The following is an 18,585-nucleotide window of genomic DNA, read 5'->3' on the forward strand; positions in this document are numbered from 1 at the left end:
TAACTACATTTTATCTAGTGTCTGCTAACAAGTTGATATCATTGTTTGTTTTAGAACTGGTGTAAAACTTGGCCTGTATGTTTTTGTTTCAGCTAATGCTTTTAAAGCTTTGTTACAAGAATTTGACAATGCTGTTTTAAGTAAAGAAAACCACATGCAAGGGAAACTAAATGAAAAGGAAAAGATGATCTCAGGACAGAAATTGGAAATAGAACGACTGGAAAAGAAAAACAAAACTTTAGAATATAAGGTTTGTTTTGACATTATTATGATAGATGTATGTGCTGGTGTTTTAGCACTGGTCTCTGAGGGAGCTATTGTGCTCCAACGGCCTGTAAATGCTGCTCATTAAGAGTTCTTGGTCGGGTGCGGTAGCTGTAATCCCAACACTTTGGGAGGCTGAGGTGGCCAGATCATCTGAGGTCAGGAGTTCAAGAACGAGACTGGCCAACATGGCGAAACCTCGTCTCTACTAAAAAAGTACAAAAATTAGCTGGCTGTGGTGACGAGCGCCTGTAATCCCAGCTATTCAGAAGGTTGAGGCAGGAGAATCGCTTGAACCCAGGAGGTGGAGGTTGTAGTGAGCCAAGCTTGAGCCATTGCACTCCAGCCTGGGCGACAAGAGCCAAGACTCCGTCTCAAGAAAAAAAAAGGTTTCTCAGGCTGAGTGCGGGGGCTCATGCCTATAGTCTCAGCACATTGAGAGGCCAAGGCAGGCAGATCACTTGAGCCTAGGAGTTCCAGACCAGACTGGGCAACATGGCGAAATCCCATATCTACAAAAAAATTAGCCAGGCATGGTGGTGCACACCTGTAGTCCCAGCTACTCAGAAGATTGAGATGGGAGAATAGCTTGAGTCTGGGAGGTTGAGGCTGCAGTGAGCTGGGATTGCATGACTGCACTCCAGCCTAGATGACAGAGCAAGAGCCTGTCTCAAAAAAAAAAAAAAGTTCTCATTTGGTTATTTACTAATCCTCATCCCATGCTAAGGAGGAAATGTGAGTGAAATGAAGAATCATATGTTCTTTAATTTTATGAGAGTTTTAACAGTTGAAAAGGATATTCTCTGACCCAAACAAGGGAGCTTTCTAGAGCTTAGCTTTGGTTGTAGCTTGCTTCTTGATTTATTAGAAATATTTCCTTAGTGTGCTGTTTTTAATGAGATAAATGATTAAATGAAATGGTATAAAAGTGCCAGCATAGTACCTTGGACATAACAGATACTCAGTAAAGCTTAATTTAATCTGTATTTGGTTTACAAATCAGATTGTAAAAGTATAAACTCAGGATTAATCTCTTACTATGGGGTAGAAGGGAATACCATTTTGTTGAGAAGCATTGCAGCACTATGTAATATATGTTTGTTCTCTCATTTACAGAGGGTCATTTAGAGGTTTGGTGGGGGTACACATTCATAAGAGAAGTTAGTCTCAACCAATATAGTTTTTTTTTTAATTCTGAAAATAGCCTAAAAACTAAATTTTAGGCATTCATTTTAGAAGAAAGTAATTTTCACATGAAATTAATTATAAATGTCTCCGAGTGAGGAGCTTGTTTAACGTGTTTTCATTTCTGAGAATGGGGGTGGGAATTCAGATGAAATGTTAGAGAAAAAAGTGCTTTCTCCATGATTTTTCTTTCCACAAATATGCTTGTATAAGCAAATTAAGGAAGATTATTTTATAGTGACATGAAATGTTTATATGCCAAATACTGAACATAGTGGTCTACCTTCCTAGATTGAGATTTTAGAGAAAACAACTACTATCTATGAAGAAGATAAACGCAATTTGCAACAGGAACTTGAAACTCAGAACCAGAAACTTCAGCGACAGTTTTCTGACAAACGCAGATTAGAAGCCAGGTTGCAAGGCATGGTGACAGAAACGACAATGAAGTGGGAGAAAGAATGTGTGAGTGTCATTTGGGTAGTGCTTGCCTCAGAGTCGGATGATTTATTTTACGTTGTAGTTAGGTTCAATATTTTGAATTATTGTATTTGTGGTAGGGTTTTGGTGATGGTCGTTAACTCAGGAAGAATTGGAGAACTGTCATTTTTAGGAAATAAAGTGATTGGCTAATCTGGTATACTCGTTTGCTGTGATTGAATGATAATATACATTGCCATTGATAATCTGTAGGAGCGTAGAGTGGCAGCCAAACAGCTGGAGATGCAGAATAAACTCTGGGTTAAAGATGAAAAACTGAAACAACTGAAGGCTATTGTTACTGAACCTAAAACTGAGAAGCCAGAGAGACCCTCTCGGGAGCGAGATAGAGAAAAAGTTACTCAAAGATCTGTTTCTCCATCACCTGTGCCTGTAAGTTATTTGTAATTGTGTAGTAACTTTGTACTACAGATATTTTGTTCAGATTAGATGACTATTTCTATGAGAATTTTTACATTTTATAATACTTACATTTCTGAAATTTCTCTTTAAAAATATTTTAAAATTTAGAATAAACACAAATTTAGCACAAAAAATTAGTACAAATAATTATTTGTAATGTTAAGTCTTCATGTGCTAACATTATAGAAAAGTAATGAATTGTTTCTCTCAGTTTTTCAGTCTTGCTCATTAATTTTTCTCCAATTTTTCTAGCTTTCTAGTAACTATATTGCTCAGATTTCCAACGGCCAGCAACTCATGAGCCAGCCACAGCTACATAGGCGCTCTAACTCTTGCAGCAGCATTTCTGTAGCTTCCTGTATTTCGGAATGGGAGCAGAAAATTCCTACGTACAACACACCTCTCAAAGTCACATCTATTGCAAGGCGTAGGCAGCAGGAGCCAGGACAAAGCAAAACTTGTATCGTGTCAGACAGAAGGCGAGGGATGTACTGGACTGAAGGCAGGGAGGTGGTTCCTACATTCAGAAATGAGATAGAAATAGAAGAGGATCATTGCTGCAGGGTTAGTGCCAGTATTATTTTAACGCATTGTAGCAATAGATTTTATCTTCTTTGTTTTTTGTAACTTGTGTCTGAAAGTTCATTGGAAAAATGGTTGGGCTATAGTATAAAAAAGGTCTGATTTCTCAGTTAATTTGAAAGATTGACTCACTGAAATTGAGGCCTGGCTCTTCATCTGAAAAAGCCTAAACACATCTGGCAGCAGAAGTGTGTTCAGTGAATACAGGTCAATTTGGTGCATGCCAGAGTAGTGTGAGCTTTTCAGTTGCATAAGCTAATAAGCTTTGCACAAAATTGGTGACTGTGTTTTAAAGCATACTTTCCATATTTTTCTTTTGGTTCCCCTTCCCCAAATTAGATTTTTTGTACCTCCTTTCGAGCCCTAGTTTTAAAAATTGTTTTCCCAAATTTTTATTTTGAAAAATTTCAGACCCAAAGCAAAGTAGAAAGAATAGTATGGTAATGTCTTTCCCTCCTTGCCTAAGTTTACCAGGTGTTACTTGATGTAGATACATAAACTTTATTTCCCTAAGCCTTGTAAAAGGAAATCACAGACTTAGAGACACTTAATCTCTAAGAATAAGGACATTGTACTACCTAGCCACAATCTTTATCACATCCAAGAAAATCAACATTAATTAAATAATTATCCTCTATTGGGACATTATGCATTTGTCCCAAAATTGGCTTTTCTTTTTTAAGACAGGGTCTCACTCTGTCACCCAGGATGGAGTGCAGTGGCATGATTATGGCTCACTGCAGCCTCAGTCTTCCTGAGCTGAAGTCATCCTCTCACCTCAGCCTCCCGAGTAGCTGAGACTACAGGCATGCCACCACACTGATTTTTTATTTTCAGTAGAGACAAGGTCTCACCATGTTGCCCAGGCTGGTGTTGAACTCTTGAACTCCAGCAATCCTCCTGCCTTGGCCTCCAAAGGTGCTGAGATTACAGGCAAGCCACTGCACCCAGCCAGCTTTTTTGTCAATCCATGATATGAAAGTGTATGCATTGCATATCATGATTATGTCTTTTATCTCTTTTAATATAAAATAGTCTCACCCTGTCCCCCTACTTTTTTTATTTTTATGACATTGACTATTTTCACTGAAGAGTCTAGGCCAGTTATTTTAAAACTACTGATTTCCATGCCCAATAAATTGCTTTTAATCGAGGCATTTATCTCAATTAACAAGGACTTTGTCTCACATTCAAGGGTATTTAAATAAATTCACTTTCATATTTGTCTTCTTAAAGATTAAAGTAAAGTTTCTTTTGAATCTGAATAAATGGGCCAAGTTAATGTTTGTGGATTTTATATTTAGTAAAATCTTAACAAAGCTCTTTTAGAATTTTTCTTCTAAATCTTACAGTAAACATTTACTTTAGATTTTCTTATATAAGTCAGGGTATAGATGAATGTTCATTTAGGTGGCCCAAATTCCTGATTATTAAGGGATGGTGATGAATCCTGTGATTTACCAGGGAAACCGATGATTCTAAGGTCTGTTACGTTCTTTACTTTGCAGATTTTTCCTTAAATGTTTTTAGACAGCAAATTAGGTAAATGGTCATTCTGACCAACTCTAGTAAGTCATTTCATGACAGTTTATAGGCTGAAAACTATTCAAGCCTTGCTTATGCCTTGCAAACAGTAATGAGATATCTAATTTGGCTATGAGATATTTAAGGGAATTTACTAGAGATTCTTACGTGAAATCAAACTATTTAGAAGTGCAGCAGAAAAGTTACTATAAGGTTAGTATCTGTGCATCTAAGTTTGTTGGTCAAAAATTATGTCAAGTGGACTAAATTTATACTTGAGTGAGGAAAAAAATTTAAATATTTATTTCATAAATGCTAGTAGATCGTATGGATTATCATCTTTCCGAAGCTTGTTTCATCATATGTTTACTGTTAAATGTTTGAAGAAAACCCTCGCTTTTGCTAAATGGTAGATGATAAGGACCAGACTTTCGTGTTCAACATTAAATAAATCATTGTCAGAATGAAATGTTTCCTGTTTGTCTTGAGGCTCAGCATCTTTAATGGCAAACTGTATTGCCCGTGTCTTGGAGCTGTCACTAGTGCTGCATTTGTACGACTATATAGGGAAAATGATTCAGTTCCTCAGATGTGCATTTTGAAATTGAGGTCTTCATACTTGACTAGCTTTGACGGATTTGGCCTGTGATAGACTTTTTCCATTTGCTTTCAGTTTTGTTTTTGGGGGTTTTTTTGTTGTTGTTTGTTTGTTTGTTTGTTTGAGATGAGGTCTTCATCTGTTGCCCAGGTTGGAGTGCAGTGGCATCATCTAGGCTCACGGCAGCCTTGACCTTCCAGGCTCAAGCAATCGTTCTACCTCAGCCTCCTGAGCAGCTGGGACCACAGACATGTGCTATCACACCTGGCTAATTTTTAAAATTTTTGTGGAAATTTACACAAAATTTAAATTTTTTGTAGAAATTTGTAGAAATCACCCGAGACCAAAAGACACCCGAGAAATTCTTACGTTGCCTAGGCTGGTCTCGGGTGATCCTTCTCCTACCTCAGCCTCACAAATGTTAGAATTACAGGTGTGTGCCACTGCACCCAGCCCCGTTTTCAGTTTTACAAACAGGAGATGTTCATAAAACACCAGAGATAATTCATTGCTTCAAACTATAACTATGGCATATATGTGAAATATTATTTTCTTAGGCTGAATGTGCTTAACTTAACTTTGCCAGATTTACATGACATTTGACCGGAAGCAACTTGTTTGTTTTTGAGGCAGGGTCTCATTCTGTTGCCCAGGCTGGAGTGCAGTGGTGCGATCTTGGCTCACTGCAATTTCCACCTCCTGGGCTCAAGTGATCCACCCACCTCAGCCTCCTGAGTAGCTGGGACTACAGGCACGTGTCACGAAGCCCAGCTAATTTTTTTGTGTATTTTTTTGTAGAGTCTGGGTTTCACCATGTTGCCTAGGCTGGACTTGAACTTCTGAGTTCAATTGATTCCTCCACCTCGGCCTTCCAAAGTGCTGAGATTACAGGCATGTGCCACCATGCCTGGCCTGGCAACTAGTTTTTTATTGTATGATAAGAGACTGATTTGACGCTGTATTATTTATTTGTTTCTTGGAACCTGTATGAAGTGTTTGGGGGAAAAATTAGTTGGTATATTGTAGCCATTATTGTATTTGAACTTTTCATGAAGTTCTGTTTTGAGGTTTTAAAATCTTAACTGAAAGCACTCAGAAGTATTTCACATTTCTTTAATCATTTTATTCATATGGTTCTTATTATACCTTATGTTCTTTGGATTGTTTTCTGTTTTGTTTAGAAACCTAGAAAATGTATAGGGCTTTCATTGATCTTATTGAAGATTTTAACAGAGTTGTGGACGTAATAGATTACCTCTCAATAGCAGGGATAAATAATGGTTTTTGATCAAAAATATGAAATGAGTTGTTTGTCCTGAATGACCCCCAAGCAGGAAAGACTTGCAGCATTACCAGAATTTTTTCTTTTATCCTTTGTTGAAAGGGAAACTCCCAGGTAGAATGTGTAACATACAAGTTGGCATTAAAGATGTTTGTTGGTTTTGTGTTTAAATGCAAAGATGTTTAAATTACTTGAATAAAATATTTAGCTTTGGAAAGGTTTGCTATGATACTGTCATCAACTAATGTAGCCGAACCTGCTGCACTTCTAATAATACCCTTTAATTAATTATGGGTTATGCTTGTTTCTCAGTTCCTCTTTCAACCTGATCAGAACGCACCACCAATTCGTCTCCGACACAGACGATCACGCTCTGCAGGAGACAGATGGGTAGATCATAAGCCCGCCTCTAACATGCAAACTGAAACAGTCATGCAGCCACATGTCCCTCATGCCATCACAGTATCTGTTGCAAATGAAAAGGCACTAGCTAAGTGTGAGAAGTACATGCTGACCCACCAGGAACTAGCCTCCGATGGGGAGATTGAAACTAAACTAATTAAGGTAAACTAATTTTCACGGGAGAAAAAAATATATTAAAAAATTCAACAAAAGTCCATTTGTCCTGCTACTCCTTTAGTGGCACACAGGCAGTGTCAACTGGAACATCAATGAGTATTTGATATAACCTTTTTGTTAGCAGAAAATTAGTCACTGCTTAGGTTTTAAGTCTGCCAAAGTGGGACTAAGTATGCTTTAAATAGGTGTAGATTCTTCAGTTTCTTAGAATTCTAGATCCATGATGTACTTTAATTTTTAATGACTATATTTAGTTTTAACCACGACTTAAAAAGTAAATCTAAGCAAAGAACTCCCATTGCTCTCTGTCAGTTCAAGATAAAAAAACAAAATCAAAATAAAACAAAATCTATGTTACAATTTGACCCATCAAAATTACTCAGTATTGAGCTGCCTAAAGCTGTTTTCCAGAAAGAAGAGACTTGCTTGCCTATAGAAGAATTCTCCTTTGATCATACAGTCAGTGAATAATCAGGAAAGTAAAAGATAATACCAAAAAAAAAAAGCTTTTTATTTCAAGTTCAATTTAGAGTTTTTGTTCTTATAATTAGCTACAAATGAGACTATACTGTCATTTGAATATGGGCAACAGGGGGCACTCAGAGAAGAAAGTGCCATGTCTTAGAGCATGTAGAAATTTCCAGCAAATTTCTTGATCCTTAGTGCAGTTTAGTTTTTAAATTACAGGTAGAGCAAAAGAAATATTTTTTTCTGCAATTATGAATGTTACTGATTACATTGTATTGGACTTCTTTTGTTTGTGAGAGATACGTACTCAAATTTCTAAATTATTTTGATAGTATAGACTCAGCAAGTACCAAGTACCATCTGATTTTGTGGATGGGAATTTCTATAAAATAGAATCATGAGAACAATTTGAAATATATATGTGTGTTTTTCATTTGGGTGTATCAATGTGTAACAGTGACCTTTTCTTTTGGCTTTAGGGTGATATTTATAAAACAAGGGGTGGTGGACAATCTGTTCAGTTTACTGATATTGAGACTTTAAAGCAAGAATCACCGAATGGGTAAGTAACCATCAAAAATCTCTGTATAAAAGTTGGTCATTTTCTTAGCTGCTTATTTCTGAGGAACAGAACAGCCTGTGAAATGTATCATTAATTCTCCAAAGGGATGTAGATATTATTTCCCTACCTCTAATATTTTTCCTCTTTTTAGATGCAAAAATAATTGTTGCATCATGTTTCCCCTTTTTCAGTAGTCGAAAACGAAGATCTTCCACAGTAGCACCTGCCCAACCAGATGGTGCAGAGTCTGAATGGACCGATGTAGAAACAAGGGTAGGGGAAAAATTAAATATTTCTCTGCTTACTAAAATTAGGTTTGTCACGTTTTAAACCCCACAGCTCTAGATTTTTATGCTCTTTGAAAACGCTGAGGTATAATCTCACATTGCCAGTGCACCATGTAGGCCTATTCCTAGAATAACAAGAATCCACTTCATCAGGAACCCCCTTGCAACTGTTACTCCTGAGGAGAAGCTCTTGGAAAGAACATGGGAAGGTAGGGGTCAGGAGGCTAACCTATGGCCTTAGCCACCACTTCTCTTCACGAACTTATCTAAAATGAGATGAGTTACCTAGATGACCTCTAAAGACCCTTCTGACTCACAACATTTGTGGCCTGTGCCAGAAATAAATTACAAGTGACTGATGTTTTAACATAAGAGTCTTTGCTGAACTAGAAAGCAATATTGCATTTCACTTAGGTGTAGAGCCCGCTAAATAACTGTATTTTATAGACTATTGAGAGGAGCTGATCTTTTTCCTCTTGTCATTTTCCTCTCAGTGTTCCGTGGCTGTGGAGATGAAAGCAGGATCCCAACTGGGACCTGGATATCAGCATCACGCACAACCCAAGTGAGCACTGCCTGTAACTGGGGTCTTGCTGTGTGCTTTTTTCCTCCTTTGGTCTTTACGTTATTCTACCATCTATCCACTTGTTGTTCAGAACAAATATATGGTTTTGGTTTTCCCCTTGGACTATCTGGGCCCCCACGGGCAGACTGCAGTAGGCAGCTGGAATACTGAGAGCCTCAGAAGGCTGGATAAGAGCAATCAGAGCTGCAAGGCAGGCGGTGGTGGAAGATTGGTGGCTCTTGTTCATATTCTGCCAATGCTCATAAAGCTTTCTGAGGCCGAACTGAGAGTACCTCTAAGGAGGGAAGGCTAAAGGCTTAAGTTGGGGACTAGACAGCTTTGTGTAAATCATTGTTTTCTGACTTGCTTCTTGGTCTTGGTGTAGCAATAAGTGTTCACTAAAATAAATAACACTGAATGGAAGAATTTATAGTAGGGAAGGAATTGTACCTTTTCCTCTTCTGTTAAACTCATACTCAGGAGTCTGACCCAGTCTTTTTCCACATTTTAATGAAATCCCTTCTTTACAAATACATGCATTCATATATAAAATGTTATAAACATATATACATATATACGTAGATATAACATTTTAAACATTTACATTCCTTAACGAGCAATTTAGAAGATTGTTGCAGCAGGATAAAGATGGGAAATCCTGTTTTCTAAATTTAATACTAAGATAAGCATATTTTATAAAAGTTGTTTGCTTTCTCAGAGGGACTTCTCAAAGACCTTCTAAAGATTGATCTGCTATGAATGCGTTACTAATTGCAAAGTTCAACTCTAAGTGCTGGTTGTTGTGTTTTAGGCGCAAAAAGCCATGAACTGACAGTCCCAGTATTGAAAGAACATTTTCATTTGTGTGGATGATTTCTCGAAAGCCATATGCCAGAAGCAGTCTTCCAGGTCATCTTGTAGAACTCCAACTTTGTTGAAAATCACGGACCTCAGCTACATCATACACTGACCTAGAGCAAAGCTTTCCCTATGGTTCCAAAGACAACTAGTATTCAACAAACCTTGTATAGTATATGTTTTGCCATATTTAATATTAATAGCAGAGGAAGACTCCTTTTTTCATTGCTGTATGAATTTTTTATAATGCTTTGTTAAAATATATTTCATGTATACTTATAAACTAATTCACACAAGTGTTTGTCTTAGATGATTAAGGAAGAATATATCTAGATCATGCCTGATTTTTTTATTGTGACTTTTCCAGCCCTGGTCTGAATTTCTTAAGGTTTTATAAACAAATGCTGCTATTTATTAGCTGCAAGAATGCACTTTAGAACTATTTGACAATTCAAACTTTCAAAATAAAGATGTAAATGACTGGCCAATAATAACCATTTTAGGAAGGTGTTTTGAATTTTGTATGTATATATTCACTTTCTGACATTTAGATATGCCAAAAGGATTAAAATCAAAAGCACTAAGAATTACGTAGCTGTGTGATGGCCGTTCATTCAGCACGTCCTCCCAGCATCTGGCACAGTGGCCTGCATTCACCTGGCACTCGTTGTTTGTGGGACAAATTGAAAGATAGCACTAAAAAATACAAGATAATATGTTAAATGGACAATGCCTTTTTTATGTGACAACCATAATTATCTACATATTAAGTATGACTTCTAGACATTTAAACAAAAAACATTGGGGACAACATAAATTAGAAAAAATACTGTCGAAACTATGGTGAAATATCCCATTGCATGGGTGAACACACATTTTACTTGAATTTAATTTGGATTTGAGGCTGATTTTTTTTTTTTTTTTTTTTTGAGGTGGAGTTTCGCTCTTGTTGCCCAGGCTGGAGTGCAATGGCACGATCTTGGCTCACCGCAACCTCTGTCTCCCGGGTCCAGGCAATTCTTCTGCCTTTTGTATTAGTAGATTATTCTGCTAATTCTGTATTTTTAGTAGAGACAGGGTTTCTTCATGTTGGTCAGACTGGTCTCGAACTCCCAATGTCAGCCTCCTGCCTCGGCCTCCCAAAGTGCTGGGATTACAGATGTGAGTCAACGTGCCCGACCACTTTTTTTTTTTTTTTTTAACTAAAATATAGTTTAATATTTTGTTATTCATAATAAAAGTGTGGTATTAGTCCTTGCCAAAAGCTGATTCAAAAGTTAAGGGAGAAGATAAAATGCACTAGTCACTCACAGTATAGTAGTAAACAATGTCATATATGTGTTTGTGTGTGTGTTGAGTTTTTTTTGGAGGGGAGGGGATGGATTTTTGCTTTTACTGCCCAGGCTGGAGTGCAATGGCGTGATTTCAGCCACCACAACCTCCGCGTACCAGGTTCAAGCAATTCTCCTGCCTCAGCCTCCCCAGTAGCTGGGATTACAGGCATCTGCCACCAGGCCCAGTTAATTTTGTATTTTTAGTAGAGACAGGGTTTCTCCATGTTGGTCAGGCTGGTCTCAAACTCCCAACCTCAGGTGATCAGCCCTTCTCAGCTTCCCAAACTGCTGGGATTACAGGCGTGAGCCAACACACCTGGCCTATATGTGTGTTTTTAGAATGCTTCAGAACACTAAACGTTAAATTGCTATTGTAGTAGATACAGAATTTATTTTTTGATTTTCTTGTTTTTTAATTTTTTTTCAGAAACAGGGTCTTGCTCTGTTGCACAGGCTGAAATGCAGGAGTGCAATCATGACTCACTATAACCTCAAACTCCTGGACTCAAGTGATCCTTCTGCCTCAGCCCCCCAAGTAGTTGGGACCACAGGTGCTCAGCACCATGCCCAGCTAATTAAAAAGTTTTTTATTTTTGTAGAGATGGGGTCTTGCTATGTTGTCCAGGCTGGCTTTTTTCTTTCTTTTTTGAGATGGGATCTCATTCTGTCACCCAGAAGGGAGTGCAATGACATGATCACAGCTCACTGTAGTCTCAGCCTCCCAGGCTCAAGCAATCCTCTCAGCTTCTTGAGTAGCTGCAACTACAGGCAAATGCCGGCACATCTGGCTAATTTTTTATTTTTGTAGAGATGGGGCCTTGCTCTGTGGCCTTGTCTAGTCTCAAACTCCTGACCTCATGCAGTCCTCCCAACCTGGCCTCCCAAAGTGCTAGGATTACAGGCATGAGCCACTGTACCCAGCCTGCTTTTTAAATTATTATTTAACAGAGAGAGCCTGGGCATGGTGGCTCACACCTGTAATCCCAGCACTACAGGATGGCTTGAGCTCAGTTCGAGACCAGCCTGAGCAACATGCTGAAATCCCATCCCTACAATTTAAAAATTAGCCATGCATGGCGGCACATACCTGTAGTTCGACCTACAGGGGAGGCTGAGGTGGGAGGATTGCCTGAGCCTGGGAGGCAGAGGTTGCAGTGAGCTGTGATGGTGCCACTGTGCTCCAGCCTGGGCAATGGAATGAGACCCTAGCTCAAAAAAAAAAAAAAAAAAAACAAAAAGTAATAGGGACTGGGTCTCACTATGTTGCCCCAGGCTGGTCTTGAACTCCTGGGCTCAAGCAATCCTCCCGCCTTGGCCTCCCCAAAGTACTTGAATTGCAGGCATGAGCCACCATGCCCTGTCCCAACCCACTTAAAAAAAAAAAAAAAAAAATTTAGCCAGACGCATTGGTTCACGCCTGTAATCCCAGCACTTTGGGAAGCCAAGATGGGCGAATCACCTGAGGTTAGGAGTTTGAGACCAGCCTGGCCAACATGGTGAAACCCCATTTCTATTAAAAATACAAAAAATTAGCCAGGCGTGGTGGCACGCGACTGTAATCCAAGCTACTCTGGAGGCTGTGGCAGGAGAATAGCTTGAACCTGGGAGGCAGAGGTTGCAGTGAGCCGAGATCGCGCCATTGCACTCCAGCCTGGGGAACGAGCAAAACTCCGTCTCAGGAAAAAAAAAATTTTAAATGGCTTATTGCATAGTATTTTCAAAATATTAATGGGAAATTTTTACTATGATAGGAGAATATGGGGCAGTGGAATTTGTCTGAAGTAACTGTTGAATGCACTAAGTCCTTCAACAACACAAAAGGAAATGCATGAGTACTGACATTTTGCTTAGCTACTTCTCTTTAATAGCTGTGGTTAGTGCTTACTGTTTGATACCCTGTAAAAGTGCGTATACGTGGAGAAAACGCTTATTTCCTCAGTGACCACAAAGTGCCACTTGCCAACCAGATCAGGTTTTTTTTGTTTTTGAGACGGAGTTTTGCTCTTGTTGCCCAAGCTGGAGTGCAATGGCACGATCTCGGCTCACTGCAACCTCCGCCTCTCGGGTTCAAGCGATTCTCCTGCCTCAGCCTCCCTAGCAGCTGGGATTACAGGCACCCGCCACCACGCCCAGCTATTTTTTTGTATTTTAAGTAGAGACGAGGTTTCACTATGTTGGCCAGGCTGGTCTCGAACTCCTGACCTCAGGCGATCCACCCGCCTCAGCCTCCCAAACTGCTGGAATTGCAGGCATGAGCCATCGCGCCCGGCAGATCAGTTTTTTGTTTTTTTTTTTTTTGAGACGGAGTCTGGCTCTGTCGCCCAGGCTGGAGTGCAGTGGCGCGATCTCGGCTCACTGCAAGCTCCGCCTCCCGGGTTCACGCCATTCTCCTGCCTCAGCCTCCCGAGTAGCTGGGACTACAGGCGCCCACAACCGCGCCCGGCTAATTTTTTTGTATTTTTACTAGAGACGGGGTTTCACCGTGGTCTCGATCTCCTGACCTTGTGATCCGCCCGCCTCGGCCTCCCAAAGTGCTGGGATTACAGGCGTGAGCCACCGCGCCCGGCCTAGTTTTTTAAGTACACTGCTGGAGGTACACAGTATTTTGGACTGACTCATTGTAGCTTTGGAAATGTTTGGATTTTTAAATAGCTTTAAGCTTTCTTGACCAAAATTCCACTATAATGGCTTCTTAGATTTGGATGAAAACTCAGTAGCTTTATTTTTAAAAAGTTTGATAGCTTTATAAAAACTTTTTTTTAAAAAATTCGGGATATGAAACTATTTGTTTGTAGTTAAGATTGACCCAAATAGGACTCTAGATTGGTGGATTCCAACAGAAATGTTTCATCAGAGATGATCATTAAATAATGGGATGGACTAAATGAAGGTTCCCGAAAAAAAAAAATCTTGAACTAACTTTCCAGTAAACTAAGCAAATTCCACGAGCAATGTAAAGGTGACCATTTTTGAAGGTAGGAATTTAAATTGGGTTCAGATAACAAATAACAGGTTGTATACAATTTACCCATAATCCCCCTTCCCCGAAGCACTAGGCGGTGAAGTTAGGCTTCTGGATTCCAACTCCACGCTCCACCGCGCGGAACTATGCAACCTTGGGTTAGTTACCAGGTCTAAGGCTTCTAGATTCCAAATCCACGCTCCACCGCGCGGTAACTACACTATCTTGGGCTAGTTACCGGCTCTAAGACTTAATTTTGCCATCTGCAAGATGGAGATAACATCCAACTCCTGCTGTGTGAGGATTACGTGAATCCTTGTAGAATGTGGCTCAGTGACTGGGATATAGTAAGCGCTCCACGGCTACTGCTATCATAATGCCGTTAGTTTGCTCGTCCTCCTACATCTACCTACATCTATCTATCTCACCCAAGGCCCAGCGCTAAGCAGCGACCTCCAAGGTGGGACGCAGCCTTTACCCTCAGGGTCAGCGCCGGCCGCGACCTAACTGGGAGATTACGAACAATGTCACCACGGCCACAGCGCAGCTCCCGCCAAGTCAAGCAGCTCGTGGAACCAACGGCGGCGAAGTCCGAATACCTACGCAACCCTATCCTAAAAGTGTTTTTAACCGTCTCAAGTCCTATAATTTAACAAAATAAAATGAGACCGTAACTGTTGACGCTGAGAAACTTTCTCAACAGGAAGAACGAATCAGGCGCAGCGCGCAGGCGTCTTCAATCGGTCCTGGGTCCGCCTCTTCCGCCCGGTGCGGGCGCCGATTGGTCCGCGTGGTCACATAAGAGACTGCGCATAGGCGCAAGAACCCCTTTCCTCAGCTGTCGCGAAGGTGCTCGGTCCTTCCGAGAAAGCTAAGGCCGCGTTGGAGTGAGGGCCTCACTTCATCCGGCGACTAGCACCGCGTCCGGCAGCGCCAGCCCCACACTTGCCCGCGCTATGGCCTCCGTCTCCGAGCTCGCCTGCATCTACTCGGCCCTCATTCTGCATGATGATGAGGTGACCGTCACGGTGAGTGCGGGCGCGGGTCGGCGGCCGGGCTGCCTGTGGGCGGCGACTCCCGCCTCTCCATGCGGTTCCCGGCTCCAGGCCGTTGGGCCCAGCACTTCCGGCCGGGGCCAGGCCGCGAAGACAGGCGGCATGGGGCGGGCGCTCCTGGGGGCTGGGGCCTCTCTCGCAGAGCGGGACCTGGGCCCCCGGGACCACGTGCGGGCCCGGGGGGCGTGGAGTGCGTTTGAGGCTGGGCTCTCCGGCTCCAAGATCCTTCGTGTAGAAAAGCTTTGCCGCAGCGCTTGGGCACCCTGACCCGCGCCTCGTCTCTCTCAGGGACACTTACTTGGAACTCTTTTGGTATAATTGCCTTGAATTCCCCGGGTCGTGGAGGAGAGCGCCCCAGCTCGGCTCCACCTTCCAGGTCCTAGCTTAAAAATAGCCGCGTGACTCAGGCAAGTCCCAGCCCGTGAAACAGCAGTGATGGGCTCGCCTCATTGCAGGGCGCCTGGCACACATCTCTTTTGCTTGTGATAGAATATTTGAGCTGGTTAAACATGTCCTGTACACTTTTTATTGAGTGACTTGCCTTTGACTTGCAGCGTTTTGGAGATACTACATACGCTACGTTTTGATGGATTGACGTTTTTATTTGTTGTAGGAGGATAAGATCAATGCCCTCATTAAAGCAGCCGGTGTAAATGTTGAACCTTTTTGGCCTGGCTTGTTTGCAAAGGTAAGGTGATGGTGGCAAAGTGATGTGGTAAAGCCTGCTGATTTACGAGGGCAGGTGTACATGCTGAAGTACCTCCAGCAGTGCCATAAGGCCCCACATGCCGCTGGATCTCCTAGGTGTATTTGGTTGCATTTATATCTCTAGGAGCTAAGAAGATTTCAGTTTCTCAAGTCTTATGTTTCCTTATCAGACTCTGGTTTCCCCTTTTGCTCTGAAACCATGGTCAAAAAAAAAAAAAAAAAAATCTGAATCAGGTCATTTATTCCCAAAAAGGATCACCCGGGAGATAGGTACTACCCATGTTAAAGTTGCAAGCAAATTCTTGCATTAAACCTGTGGTTTAATGGACATTTGGGTTTAGCGGACTTCATTGACACAGTAGGTACTATGTGTTGGGATATAAAAGACTGATAAAGACGAGATTCCTGGTCATGGAGCTTGCACTAGCTATTTTCCATTGTACAGGTTACTTAATCTCTGGCAAGTTAAGCTGATAGCATCTAACTCCGGGGTTGTGTCCTCTAAAGAGTTTTGAAAGATTGTAAACATTGTATCTATGTCATCTTTAAGTCCTATGTTTAGTAGACTGAAAATTTGAGTTCACTGTTCAGAGACATGGAATTGTGCAAAGAATATTCATTTGAGTGTTTCAGGAAGTTTGGATTATTTTTTTGCCAACATGTTATTTGTAAAAGGAGGGGAAATCAGCTACCTCAGGAGGTTCTTAACATATAGGAAAGTAATTATCATATTCAAAGCTGAACAGTAGTGTGTTGCCCTGTCTAACCTAAGTTTTGGCTGTTAGCAAAGAAAAGCCAGTGTCTAGGGTATTGATTCCAGGGCCTTCCACTAATAACAAAATCCCAGGATGTTCCATCTCTTATATAAATGTATTTGCATATAACCTATGCACATCCTCCTGTATACTTTGGAAGTCTACATGTTTGGTATGCATGCTTTTCCACTGTTGAAACCATGGTTGTGGAACCCACTGTATATAGTGTTAGGGGTTGATCACTATAACCTGGAAGGGGGGATACTTCTCGTTTTTGGTGCGTGAGCGCTGTGTAACAAGGACAGAACCGGGCATTTACCTATGCATGCACATGTATTGCAGGCCCTGGCCAATGTCAACATTGGGAGCCTCATCTGCAATGTAGGGGCTGGTGGACCTGCTCCAGCAGCTGGTGCTGCACCAGCAGGAGGTCCTGCCCCCTCCACTGCTGCTGCTCCAGGTAGGAAACATGGAGTTTCTAGTATTGGGAGGAGTGTAGAGATTTAAAAAATATATATAGTATTATAGGTAAAATTGCCGTTAATTTTCCACAAGCAGATGATGTATGGAAATCCTAACACCTGACTGTTTTTTTTCTAGCTGAGGAGAAGAAAGTGGAAGCAAAGAAAGAAGAATCCGAGGAGTCTGATGATGACATGGGCTTTGGTCTTTTTGACTAAATCTCTTTTATAACGTGTTCAATAAAAAGCTGAACTTTACTGCTGTTGGTCTTGCCCATAGCTTGGGAATGCGCTCTGCAAAAATGGTGTCAGTTTTGTAATGTTGGCTTTCAACCTATTCTGCCATGACAGGCTGGATTTTCCCTGCCACCGTTGCCAGATGTGAGATCATAGACAATCCTGATGCTAACAAGAAGGCACCTCATGGTACAGTGTTAAAAACTGCACTGGGGTGGCAGGAGGAAAGATCAGAGCAGATGCTTTGTCCAGGTTACCTGTATAAACTTGAGGATTATAAGGTGTGTCCCCTCCACTGGGGGCAGAGGGTAATACAGACCAGCATTAGAAAGCCTCCTGGGTAATTACCCTATACAACCCTGCCTAATAATGAACTTTGACCTATGCTGAATTGACTGCTACATCCCAAGGTTGTAAAGAAACTAAGACCTAGCTGTGTAATGTCTCACCAAATGCTTGGGTAACACTGAAGGAATGCAGAAAGTTTACTTCATAGTTTATTAAGGTCCCCAGTTACACAAAGTGGATAAAACAAGATTCAAACCTGGGTTCCAAAAGCTAAGAGCTTTTTTTGTTTGCCAATTAATAATACCATGAGGCCGGGCGCGGTGGCTCAAGCCTGTAATCCCAGCACTTTGGGAGGCCGAGACGGGCGGATCACGAGGTCAGGAGATCGAGACCATCCTGGCTAACACAGTGAAACCCCGCGTCTCTACTAAAAAATACAAAAAACTAGCCGGGCGAGGTGGTGGGCGCCTGTAGTCCCAGCTACTCGGGAGGCTGAGGCAGGAGAATGGCGTAAACCCGGGAGGCGGAGCTTGCAGTGAGCCGAGATCCTGCCACTGCACTCCAGCCTGGGTGACAGAGCGAGACTCCGTCTCAACAAAAACAAACAAACAAAAAATACCATGAATGGAAATTTTGACTTTTCAGGCTTGGATTATATAACAAACCATGGGTATTGTGTATTCAGAGCAGCTAATGACATGCCAGGCACATGAATGAGTCTTATCCTTATCTGCATTAGCATTTAATAGATGAAGACATGCAGTGATGAAAAGCATGACTTCTACCCGGGACTGTCATGTGAATGTGAAAAAGACCATTTGTATAAGTTACTGCAACTACTTGGGGAAAATGGCAGTTCTACTTCAAGAGAAACTACATGTGGACATGAGGATACATGCCTGGGAATGTTCAAAGCAACACTTTGAGCAAAGACATTAAGTATATGCATCTGATAAGAGTAATAAATATAAAAGATGGGATGGTGAACAATTTAGGATCTTGAGTAAGGTGCAGTTAACAATGGGTAGGAGTATGTAGGTGTCAGTATTAAAGAGTTTTAAGTTTTTTGAGAGGGGTTCTAGGCTGGAATGCATTGGTGCAGTCATGGCTTACTGCAGCTTCAAACTC

At 41.3% G+C, this 18,585-nt stretch overlaps 2 protein-coding genes across 7 annotated transcripts in view; both read left to right on the plus strand.

Moving 5' to 3' along the window:
* KIF23 (kinesin family member 23) overlaps positions 1 to 10,244 on the plus strand; it is a 34,556-nt gene extending 24,312 nt beyond the window's left edge. For 2 of the 6 annotated variants that reach the window (XM_050796273.1, XM_050796274.1), the window contains 9 exons: positions 93 to 250; positions 1,741 to 1,914; positions 2,143 to 2,322; positions 2,605 to 2,916; positions 6,651 to 6,902; positions 7,865 to 7,947; positions 8,139 to 8,220; positions 8,729 to 8,799; positions 9,611 to 10,244. In XM_050796273.1, the coding sequence (XP_050652230.1) occupies positions 93 to 250; positions 1,741 to 1,914; positions 2,143 to 2,322; positions 2,605 to 2,916; positions 6,651 to 6,902; positions 7,865 to 7,947; positions 8,139 to 8,220; positions 8,729 to 8,799; positions 9,611 to 9,626 (1,328 nt within the window). In that variant the 3' untranslated portion in view covers positions 9,627 to 10,244. The remainder of the gene's footprint in view (positions 1 to 92; positions 251 to 1,740; positions 1,915 to 2,142; positions 2,323 to 2,604; positions 2,917 to 6,650; positions 6,903 to 7,864; positions 7,948 to 8,138; positions 8,221 to 8,728; positions 8,800 to 9,610) is intronic. The other 4 variants (XM_050796275.1, XM_050796276.1, XM_050796277.1 and 1 more) reach the window with 2 other exon arrangements.
* Positions 10,245 to 14,737: 4,493 nt separating this feature from the next.
* On the plus strand, positions 14,738 to 17,190 carry RPLP1 (ribosomal protein lateral stalk subunit P1). Its single transcript, XM_050796373.1, has 4 exons — positions 14,738 to 14,981; positions 15,622 to 15,696; positions 16,814 to 16,931; positions 17,072 to 17,190. Exons 1-4 carry the CDS (start codon positions 14,910 to 14,912, stop codon positions 17,149 to 17,151), a joined length of 345 nt encoding a protein of 114 aa, XP_050652330.1. The 5' UTR covers positions 14,738 to 14,909; the 3' UTR covers positions 17,152 to 17,190.
* The last annotated feature ends 1,395 nt before the right edge of the window (positions 17,191 to 18,585 follow it).

The sequence above is a fragment of the Macaca thibetana genome, chromosome 7, assembly GCF_024542745.1.
Source record: "Macaca thibetana thibetana isolate TM-01 chromosome 7, ASM2454274v1, whole genome shotgun sequence".
NCBI classification, from domain to species: domain Eukaryota; kingdom Metazoa; phylum Chordata; class Mammalia; order Primates; family Cercopithecidae; genus Macaca; species Macaca thibetana.